General features: G+C 37.0%; 1 protein-coding gene across 1 annotated transcript in view; it reads right to left on the bottom strand.

Moving 5' to 3' along the window:
• Nucleotides 1-12,012, bottom strand: part of Dgki (diacylglycerol kinase, iota) — a 421,640-nt gene that overhangs the window by 128,743 nt on the left and 280,885 nt on the right. The window contains 1 exon segment of the mRNA XM_013505028.1: nucleotides 2,615-2,814. Within this exon segment, the coding sequence (XP_013360482.1) occupies nucleotides 2,615-2,814 (200 nt within the window).

The following is a 12,012-nucleotide window of genomic DNA, read 5'->3' as shown; positions in this document are numbered from 1 at the left end:
AGAGAGAGAGAGAGAGAGAGAGAGAGAGAGAGAGAGAGAGAGAAACAGACAGAGACAGAGACAGAAAGATGTAAAGGAGGCAATGAAGTTTCTGCAAGGTGTAAAGCATTCAGATGAAGCAGACAGGCTACTGTAGCTCTAGTGACAAATATTACTCTGGGGCACAGGGACAGAAGGATGAAGGAGGCAGCAATCGAAAAGTCTGTGACACTAAGAGAAATAAGATTTCCACTTTTATGAAAACCATTCTTCCTGATTTACTGGGAAACACAGATGGTGCAAGGGGCAGCAATAAGGGATAAGCAAGGAATGCATTATGAGACTATTTTAACTTGAAACAACTTGGAAATCCAGTGGATGAAGTTAGATTCCAAAACAAGGATTTCTCATGAGGTGAAAACAATATAATTGCAGAGGGCGAAGAAGGTTAAGGTGAGCGAAATCAAGGTTTAGTGAGTATTACATGGTAACTAGGTTTTTGCTTTCTTTTAAAAATGAGCTATCTGTATTGATTTCCTTAAGATGTTACATTGAACAATAATTTTTCATATATACTCATAAAAACATTTTTAATTTTAAATTATATATATATTTTTAAATGAATGCTATTATTCTCATCTCACACTGGTCTTTCTTATGGTCTCTGGCTTCTTTAATGGAGACACCACTGTCTCCTGATGGAAAGTATCTCCTTTTTTTTTTTTAAAGTTGAGGCTGCTGCTAGAACATCTGCACAGCTAAGTATAAGAAATGACCTCATATGTTATGTGTGCCAGAAGAAATAAGAAAAAAAAAAGCTGTGTGTACTTTGGGGGGTCACTGGGGATGTAATCAAAGGCCCTCATATGAGCTACATCTCCAGCCTTCTCCTAACTTTTACTTCGTCAGGGACTTGCTAAGTTGTCCAGACTGCACTTAAACTTGTGATCCTCCTACCTCAGGCTTGAACACTGCTGGGAGTACAGGCGTGCACCACCAAACCTGGTTAATGTCTATTTATCTTTGTAGGTGAAGAAAGCCCACATGAATTCTAAACAATACTGTTACTGAGCAAATATAAATTGCTTCTTATCGCAAGAGTTAGAGTTGTTTGAAAAACAATTCCAGTCTGAGATGGTTATGAGACGTAAAGGCAGCAGGTATGAGACCATGAGTTGTTTGTTTATAGTTTTACAAATCTTCCAGCTTTATCATATCTTCTTAGTGGACTGCCTAAAAATGACCCAAACATATTTCTGCCAAACCAGTGGCTTGTGACTTATGTGAGACAGTCCTAGAGGAAATGTGGTAAACCATGGACATGCTACCTTTTTACATATATAAACCCGGCAATTAAACATTCTACCTAAAAGAAGGATGAGGCAAAAAGGAAGGAAAGCATCACAAAGGAGCAGGGGTTTCACTGCCTGCAAAATATAAATAAAGCAAGAAATATAACTAAACAGCAGCTCTGGAATATGTGATGGGCAACATTCTGGGGAGAGAAGGGAAAAGAGGATCTCTCACCCCAGCCTAAGACTCAGAAGCAGATGCCAAAAATTGAAGCACTTGGCGAGCTCAGTCTGGTGCTGTTCCTTAACATCTGCCACCACCGAGGGAGGTGACAGGGGCCAGGGCACCTATGTCACTGGTTATTCTAGGAATCTCTGGAGAGCATGACGTTGATTCCATGAACATGTGGCAAAGCATGCCCCTGCTTTAAAGGTGCCAAAAGGAGGCCAGCCATTCAGTAACCATGCATCCTGGGCCCACCTTGGAGGGTCCCTCACTGTGACAGAGAATGACCCAAGGCTAAGCTCTGAAATGCCCTTAGCCATATGGGCAAGACATACAGAAAATACTCAAAAGACACCCCAAGTCCCCTGCTTTGTCCATCCATGTCTCCAACCCAAACAAACAACTCAACCACCCATTGTAATAAGGTCTGCTGTAAAATGAATGGGCACTCTAATTTACCTAGCCATTACTGCCTTACCTCAAATCAGTTCATCAAAACGCCTAACACAGGGAAGAGTCCCAGCGGGAAACCAGGTACCTAGAAACATCTGATCAGGTCAGGTCTGCACAGTAGGATGCTACCCAGAAAGGCAAAACTGATTCCAAGCAGCAGAGCACACAAGACCCCAAAATGGAAATACCAAGAGGGGCCACTCGCTAATGACTTCTCTCACCATAGGTGAATTTTACCTGAACTTGGGCTAGGCCCCTGGTCCCCAAGAAACCAACACTTTCCAAGGGACCTGAGTAGAGAGCAGGCTAACTACATGCCTCCCTAAACTAAACCATAACGGGATACATTCAGTGCACACATCACGTGACCCTAGAATCACTGCTGTAATGGTGTTCTGCTAATCTGAGTATACACAGACCAAGTGGTCAGTGAAGAGTCATCCATCTCATGTAACAGTAATGGTTTCTGATGGAAGGGTCAATGGACTGTACAATAAACATAAGGAAAAGATTCCTGTCAGCATGAGAGAGACCAAGATACTGCGGAGCTTCCTGGACTTTTCTCCCCTTCCCCACACAGTGAGGTTCCCCAGACCAAGCACATGCTCTGCAATCTGCGCCGCAAGGTCTTGTGTCATCCCGGGTGGGCAGGGAGCAGACTCACTCATTGAGTAAAGGCATGGACGTCCTCCTCTTGCTCTTCTGTACCATGTTAGCCTGGTTTCTCAAGGAGATCCGAATCATAGCTGGGGCCAGCCTACACGGCTCTCCATCCACTTGCATGGGGATGGACTTGTAAGTCAGAAGCATGACCTCCCGACACTGGTGTAGCCTCTCCCCATGGCCCCCGACTTGCAGGGCAGCCTGTCAAAACAAGATGAATTAGTTATTGCTACTTAAGAATGCTACATAGCCAAAGACTCTTTGGTAAATACAAATTCATTGGCCATCAGTATAAAAAGAAACCTGGGTAAACTATTACTATAAATAAGCTAAACATTTAACACTTCTGATGAGCTTTCCCATGAATTCCGACAGACTTTTTTTGTTTTATGCATTTTAAATGTAAATGTAATTGTGCTAATTTAACATGAAAATTTTCCTTTGTGTTATCTACTCCCAGTAAATAATCAGAGTATCACAAAAGACGACAAAGAGCATAATGCACATGGTTCACCAATGACTAAATGCTATTTATCTAAATCTTTAGTAAGCAGCTCATCCTTGATGAATTTTCAAGCTTAAGCACCCTTACCCTTTTCACCTAAAATTTCCTCAAGCTATCTCCAACCTGTACAAAATAAATGAAATAAAAACTAATATTGATTACTCAATTAAAACCACTCTGGAAAGTAAAATAGCTTAAAGGATTAAAATAAAAAAGTGTAAAACTTCAGTTCATGGTGGGAGTCACAGAATGGAGATTCAAATCAATATTAAAAGTCTTGTTTCTAAGAACAACGAATTTATATCTTCTCTGACTTTGCAAAATAGTTCACTAAATATCATTTATCTTTTTAGGGATAAATGCATCTTTTATGGATGCATCATTTTTGATGCATAATGTACATAGAGGACATACATTTGATGACAGCTTAATGAATATTTTTATATCTGTGTGTGAACGTTTGCACTGATCAAGCTTTAAAAATTTTATAACAACCAAGAGGTTTCACCGCTACTTTGCGATTTACTAGTCTTTCCACCAACTAAAGGTTAACCTCTACTGACTTCTCTCACCATAGGTGAATTTTACCTGAACTTGCACTTTACATAAAAGAAATCATACATACATAAGTATTCTTGCATCTGACATCTTTTGCTAATCATTACCTTTTACTGATATAAAGCACCTTATATTTCTGCATTCTTAATCAGTGGGTGAATATTTGATTATTTCTGGTTTGGGGCTATTCATCATGTACACTTTCTTATATACATATTGTGGTGGATACATGTATTCTTAGGAACAGACAAATGAGTAGCACTTCTATTGCATTAGTTTATGGGGATATTTAACTCCAGAAAATACTGAAATAACTGGAATATCATCGCTTAATCAATTCATAATGAAGTAAATTTTTAAATGGAGCTAAATAGTGGCTAACACAAAATCTAAACCATTAACTCTTATAAAAGGAAAACACACTGTCATCTTGTTGCCATGTTTATTCTCTGTGAGTAGCAAGGAAAAATAAACCTTGTTAATTCAGATTTGTAAAGTCAATTTCCGCTATTTTGGCAGCCAGATCTTTGGCTTTACTGATGTTTTGAACTATTTTTACATTCACTTGCAAGACGGAAAATTGACTATAAATGTAAAGTCAAAGGGAAAAAAGGAACAAAAAAAGACAAATAAAATAAAATAATTGAAACACAAAGACTGTATTATTGAGTGCTTTTGATACTGGACTCTGTTGTATGCTTTGCACACTTTCTTTTTCAATTGGTAGGAAACCAAGAAAGGAAAGAGAATGCAATAAGCAGTTTCTAAAATTCTTTTTGACCTGGCACCTTATTCCCTCCTATTCCGTGAACTACACTAAATTACTCACTTCCATTACTCTATGGATTTGAATCACTACCATCTCTAGAACTTTTCAAACATAACTCTTGCTTTCAAATACTTTCAAGCTCAATATTACAAGGGAACGAAATGTATGTTTCACCCATTGGCAGAAAGACCATTCTATTCATTTCTCCCCATTTTGAGTAGGCCTAATGACAGATAAAAATGTAAAACCTGCCAGAACTTCTTTCTTTGAGTTTAACAGGATTGGGCACTGCTTAAATGCTTTTAAACTCCATAGTAGCAGGAGATATACACACTCAGTAGAGTATGTATAACGCATCTTGTCACTCTCAAAAGTAAAACAATAGCATACACAGGCTGAATATCTCTTATCCAAAATGTTTAGGCCTAGAAATGTTTCGTATATCAAAAACATTTAGACATTAGAATATTTACACATATGAAATGAGATATTTTGGGATTGTGACTTAAACCTATAATGGAACTCATCTATAGAGTACACACCTTGTAAACCTATCCTGCGGGTCATCTTAGATGACATTTTTAATGCACCTGTGTTTTGACTATGACATTACATGAGGTCAAGTCTAAAAGTTTGGTCTTCAAACTGTTTTGCATTTAGAAATATTTCAAACTTCAGACTTTCAAACTGGGGGTGTTCTCATGTTCTACAAACAGATGGAGCTAAATAACTGTCAGTGGCAGACCCCTGGCGTGGGAGAATCAACCCAAGCTCATTGCACAGGCACAAGAGAAACTACTGTAATTAGCCTGTAAGAGTAAAGACGTGTAGAATAGTCAGAGCAGCAACAAAAAATCACTTTGGGGGCAAGTTTACAATACTGGCAATTTTAAAAATAGCTATTAGCAATATTTATTTTCTATCCCTTAATTGATGTAGTCTTAACATCCTCTAAGGTACAGGCCCTAAGAGCCACATCGCCCTCACAATTTTCTAGAATGAACTGTTTACCAGTAATAATACTTTGATTTATTAAGAACAGATATTCAATGATCTATTTAACTTAACATATATTATTCTTGTGGACACTTTAGATACTGCCTTTCAAATAATATAACTTCACAGGAAGACTTTGACGGTCCCTTAAATAAGTGCACCTGTTGTCACTTCTGGTACTGCTTTTGTAATAACTTTGTTATGACTTGAGTATCAGGGTTTTTTGATTGTTTGTTCTGAATGGGGATTGAACTCAGGACCTCACACTTGCCAGGCAGGCACTGTGCTGCTGAGCTATATCCCCAGCCCTTTGAGTATCTGTTTTTACATTATGTACTCCTTGGAATATTTTTCTCCATCACTTCGGAACTTATCCTTTTTGTTCCACTTGCTGTCAGATGGCAAGGATATTGTAGAAACAAAAGCAAAGCTTCAAATCCTTCCCTTCTTCCTTCCTCCCCTGCCTGACAGTCCCTCATGTTCAGCCTTCTTCCTAGACCAGAATCCCCAAGGCAGAAGCCTGTGATACGCAGAGTGGAGACAGGAGCTCAACAATACTAAGAACTGCTCGCTGTTTGAAGGCTAACAGAATAAGGTTCCTAGGAGACTAAACAACAACAAAACTATTTTATTTGATTATAAATAAGGCTATAACTTTACTACATTAGATCAAAAAGATGTAATGTAAATTATATTAGCTATAATTTTATTACATCTAAAGACACACTTGTGATATTTTTATATCTAAAGATATCATAAGGGGTTATGGAAATCATAAAGAATGTTATGAAGACAATAAACTGGAAAACCTACATAAAAAAAGAAATTTCTGATAAAATGATAACCTTCCAATGTTTTAGATTTCAACCTGGGTAGGTCACAGCAACTGGATATTACGTCAAACATTATTCTTCATGTTTTCATAAAGGTACTTTTTAAAAAAAGGAGATTAACATTTAAATCAGTGGACTTTGAGCAAATCAAATTACCCTCCATAATGTGGGTAGGCCTCATCTAATCAGCTGAAGATTTTAATGGAAAAAAAAAAGACTAAACTCCACAATAGAAGGAGGAATTGTACCTGCAGACTGCCTGCAGATTTAACATGCAACATCAGCTCTTTCCAGAGCTGTCTCTGTCTCTTTCTGCTGTCTCTGTCTCTCTGTCTGTCTCCTTCTCCCTCTCTCTCTTCATCTTTCTCCTTACACATAACTATTGGCTCTGTTTCTTGAGAGAACCTTGAGTAACACACTGTGAAACTAATTCTAAAATTAATTTTGGAGAAAAAGGTCCACAATAATTGAAGACACTAGGAAAGAAGAAAGGGGACACAGACAGTAGACCGTATCCTTTTAGAATCTGAAACTTAAAACGCTTTGAAGACACATTAACTAAAGCAGTGGTGTTTGGACGTTAAAAAAGAAGGCCAATGAAAATGAAGAGAGAGAACACAGTAGATTTATATATGTGAGGACACAGATTATGTTGATGTGGCATTATAAATTACTGAGGAAATGATGGGGCTATATAGTCAATGATATTGGGAATATTTCCCACTGTATAGAGAAAAATAAAATCAGTATTCTCCACCATGCCATGCAAAAAAAATGGTGAAAGATAAAAATAGAGCTCTGTGTCCATCTTTTCATCTATAAAACGAAGATAATAGCATCAGCTAACCCACAGTGCCACAGGGAGAATTAAATAATATACACAAAGCAGCCAGAACATTGCCTGGCACCCCATGAGAGCCCACTGTTCTCCCTAGATACTCTTATGCAAGCTACTCATTGGTATTATCACTGTGGTCACAGTTTTATACCATTGGAGGAAAAGATATATAAATACATATATTGCATCCATACTATTTTTTTATTCTTCCAGTTAAAAAATTAGAAAGAGAGGAGAGAGCCAGCGTTTCTTCCCATATGCTGCAGTTTGGATCCTGATGTTCCACCAAACACTCATATGTTAAAGACCAAGTCCTCAGCCATGACACTAAGGGAAGGTGATAGAAACATTAAAAGATCACCCTCTCTTCACTGGGGTTATTTGTATACATGTATTTTTTTTATATATGTTCAATGGAGGAAGATTCTAGTCATTACCAAAACAGTTAATGACAGGCAACAAAAACACAAAAAGCCACAAGAGAAGCCTGCTCAGTAGTGAGCCCCTTAGGCTGGTTCCATTTGGGGAAAAAAAATACATTTGCACATTTTAACGCTAGTTAAACAATCATTCCACCAAAATACTGTGAGAGACTTACAGTAGGGCCAGAATCAAGACTATATCCTGGAGCAAAGGGACACAATAGATACTAATATCTGGGAACAAACACAACCTACTGACAGTTTTTAAAAACTTCACTGCTAGTATTTGGCCTCTGTAGGTTTTTTTTAAAGAAAGAAGCAAAGAACTGAACAAAATATGATGCTAAAACAGTACATCCTGGGTAAAAAAGAAAATATTTATTTTGACTGCACTCAGTGAATTATCCACATAGCACATAATCAATAGGACTAGACATGCAAAGAAAAAACTGTAATCCATAATGAGGAGCAAATGAAATTATCACAAGATGGACTTAAGAACAAATTGGACACTGCAGGGACAAGGTCACTGAAGACAGAAACCGATCAACAGAAATTATTGATTTTAGGAACAGAGCCAGAAACACCCCATTTTATCCGGTGGCCTGAGAGACAATCATAAGCAACCTAAAATCATGTAACTGAGTAACAGAAGGAAAGGAAAAGGAGAAGAGAGCAGAAAGTACATGGAGAAAAGTATTTCAAATCTGTTTAAAAAAATGAAACGTCAGGGCCAAGATCAATGTGTTTAAAACATGACAAATACAAAGAGAACCTCAGTGGTAGGGAGAATAATGGTCATCAGACACGTTCATCAGACGTGTCATCAGATAGACATCCTGGTGCTAGTTCTAAGAAGCTGAGGCCTCAGGAGGCAAAGGGCTGTTTCTGGTTGGATTAAAGTAAGGGTGTGGAACTAGGGAAATTGTCTTGCATAACCCAGGCCAGCCCACAACGTACGTCAGAGGGAAAGAATGAAGCAAGAGAAAGACAGAGAAGATGATGTGAGAACTCAAGTATAGAGGGACACAGGCCACATGCCAAAGAATGAAGCCTGTCCCCAGAAGCTGGAAAAGACCAGGACACGAACTGTCCCAAATAACCTCCAGAAGCAGCGCAGCACCAACATCCTGCTCTAGACTTCTGAACTCCCTCAATATAAAACAATAACTATATGTTACCCTAAAACAATGCTTATGGTAATTTGCCTACAGCAACAATAGCAAAGAAATGCTAAAACCACAAAGAACTTTTAAAACACTAAACATAAAGAGAAAAATCTCAAAAATAAGGGAGAAAACAGCACAATTTTATCAAGGAGAAAAATGGTACAAATGATAGCTGGCTTTTCATACTATAATCTGGAGGTTAGAAAACAATGAAATAATATAAAGTGCTGAGCTAAGCTAACTAGCAAACTCATCAGTTCCGAATTCTACAGCCTTGAAAATAAAATTCAAAAAATGAAGATCAAATAAAGACCCAGATTTAATGCAATCCTGATCATAATACCATTAGCAAACCTCACAGAACTAGAGAAAGCATTCCTAAAAAGCATTTGGAAACAGAAGAGACTTAGAACAGTGAAGCAGTTCTGGGCAACAAAGGCAAGGCAGCGGGTATCACAATCCTTGACTTGAAATTATACTATGAAGCTACTGTGATAAAATCAGCATGGCATTGAGAAAAAAAAAAAACAAACAAACAAAAAAAACAGACCTGAGGTTCAGTGGAACAGATTAGAAGATACAGACACAACTACAAACACACTCAGCCACCTTATCTTTGAAAAAGGGGCCAAACATGTTCACTGGAAGAAAGATAGCCCCTTTCCCAAATGGTGCTGGAAAAACTGGTTTTCTACATGCCAAAGACTAAAACTAAATTCATGTCTATCATCATGCACTAAAGTCAAAATGGATCAAAGATCTAAATATTGAAACAGAAACACTAAAACTACTGGAAGAGAAATTTGTAGAAATCTTGAAGACGCAGGTATAGGCAGAGAGGTCATAAACCAAACACAGACTGCACAAGAAATACTCCAAAGAATCAACAACTGAGATCTCACCTTGTTAAAAAGCTTTTGCACATCAAAAGAAATCAGCAACAGAATGAAAAGACAAGCCACAAAGTGGGAAAAAAATTTAGCCAATTGTCCCTCAAAGGCCTTATACCTTGAACATAAAAAGAATTGAAAAAAATCAGAACCCCCCAAATTCAAAGACCCAATCAAAACAAGGGCATGTGAGACAAATATGCAATGATGAAATACAAATGGCAAATAAATACATGAAAAAAATGCTCAACATCATTGGTCATCTGAGAGATGCAAATTAAAACAACACTGAGATTCCATCTCATTCCAGAAAGAATGGCTCTCATCAAGAAATCAACCAATAACACATGCTGAAGGGGCTGTGGGGAAAAAGGAACCCTTCTCCACTGTTGGTAGTAGTACAGACTGATGCAACCACTCTGGAAATCAGTATGGAGATTCCTCAAAAAGCTATGGTTAGAGATCCCATTCGACCCATCTATTCTTCTGCTGGATATCTTCCAGGAAAAATTAAAAATATCATACCATAGTGATATTTGTGCACCTATGTCTATAGAAGCACAATTTGTAATAGCTAAATCTTTGAAACAACCCAAATGCCTATCACCCAAGGAATGGATACAAAAGACATGGTATTTTTATACAGTGAAATACTACTACTCTGTCATAAAGAAGGCTAAACTTGAGACTTTTATAGGAAAATGGATGCAACTTGAGACCATACACGTAAGTGAAATAAATCAGACTCACATGTGTAAAAATCATATTGTCTCCCTGGAATGAGAAACTTCAAGGGTAAATGAGATCTAAAGTGTACAACAGCTATTGTGAAGTGGGAAGAAATATTTCAAAAGGAACTAGGATGGGTGAAAGAGGAAAGCACAGGAGGTAAAAGGAAAAAAATGTGAGTGAGTTATACAACTAGTGTCTCTTAGTTCATTGAAAAGGAAGGCTTACACTAATATCCATTGGAGAGTCTTATATGCCCGTATCTTGTACTCTAACTAATGTAGAGATAACAATATGCAATGCATTTACTATTGTCATTCTCCTATTATTCTGTTATGAAATTTCATTTTATGTTTCCATAAAATAAAACACATTAGTAACAACCACAAAAACAAAGACATTTGGAGAAAAATAAAATTTGAAACTTTGTTTCCAGCAAACCTTCATTTTAAGAAATGTCAGAGGAAATCCTCCAAACTGAAGCAAAATGATACCACATGGAAACTTGGACGGACAAGAAGAATGAGGAATTCTAGAAATGGAGATCGTGTGCCTAACAAAGAAGTATCCATGTTTTTTTCATCTTTTAAATTCTTTAAAAGACAATTTAAAAGCAAAAATACTAATATTGAATTGTGGAATTCATATTCTATCGTTCCTCAAAGAAATCTTTAAAGCCAAATAGTTCATTAGGAAATTGTATAAATATCCAAAAGAAAAATAATACTATTAGTCCTCACTAATTTTTTCAGAAAATAAAATATTTCCTATGCAGAAATACTACCAGAACAAATGAGAATTTAGAAGTATACACACATCAGTTATTTCTACATAGTAGATGTGAAGTCAAAATACTATTTTAAATAGTATCAAAAAGTAAAAGCTACTTAGGAATGAATTTAACAAAGTACATTTTTAAAGACTGCAAAACTATACTGAAGCTACAGAACATTTCCAAGCAAACTTTAATGTAAAATAAATGGAGAAATATAACATATTCATAGAATGGAATGCTCAATATGGGGAACATCCATTTGTCCTCAATTTTACCTAAGAATCAATGCAATCCCAGTTAAAATTCCAACAGTTTTTTTTTCATAGACATTAGCACGCATATTATAAAAATCTGTACATAAATGCAGAAAACCTAGAATAATAAAATATTCTTAGAAAAAAAATAGGCAAGGCATGGTGGTACACACCTTTAGTTCTGGAATTCTGAGAGGCTGAGGCAGGAGGATCACAAGTACAAGCCCAGACTGGGCAACTTAGCAATTTAGTGAGACCCTATCTCAAAATAAAATATAACCAAGAAATGGGTGGTACATCAGGGTGAAGGGTCTGCCTTGGGCTCCAGTACACACCCCCCACATAAAGTGATTCATATGACCAAACTGAAGATTTACTGTAACTCTACACTAATTAGGACAATGTGGTACTGGCACAAAGATAAACCAGTTGGAGGAAACAGTGCTCAGAAAATATCCACATGAAGTCAAAGTTCCCAAAGCAATTCTACAGAGAGGGAGGGTTTGTTCAACAAATAATGCTAGGGAAAACTTGGGTAAATACATTTTTAAAAAGTGAATGAAAAGCTAACTTACAAAAACTCAAAAATTAATTCTAGCTGAATCATGCATAAAATCTAAAACTATACATTCTCCAGAAGAAAATATAGAATGCCTTCTCC

Source organism: Chinchilla lanigera, unplaced genomic scaffold, assembly GCF_000276665.1.
Source record: "Chinchilla lanigera isolate Chin_1 unplaced genomic scaffold, ChiLan1.0 scaffold00093, whole genome shotgun sequence".
Taxonomy (NCBI): domain Eukaryota; kingdom Metazoa; phylum Chordata; class Mammalia; order Rodentia; family Chinchillidae; genus Chinchilla; species Chinchilla lanigera.
The sequence above is the reverse complement of the archived record's forward strand: the minus strand, read 5'-3'. Positions and strand labels throughout refer to the sequence as shown.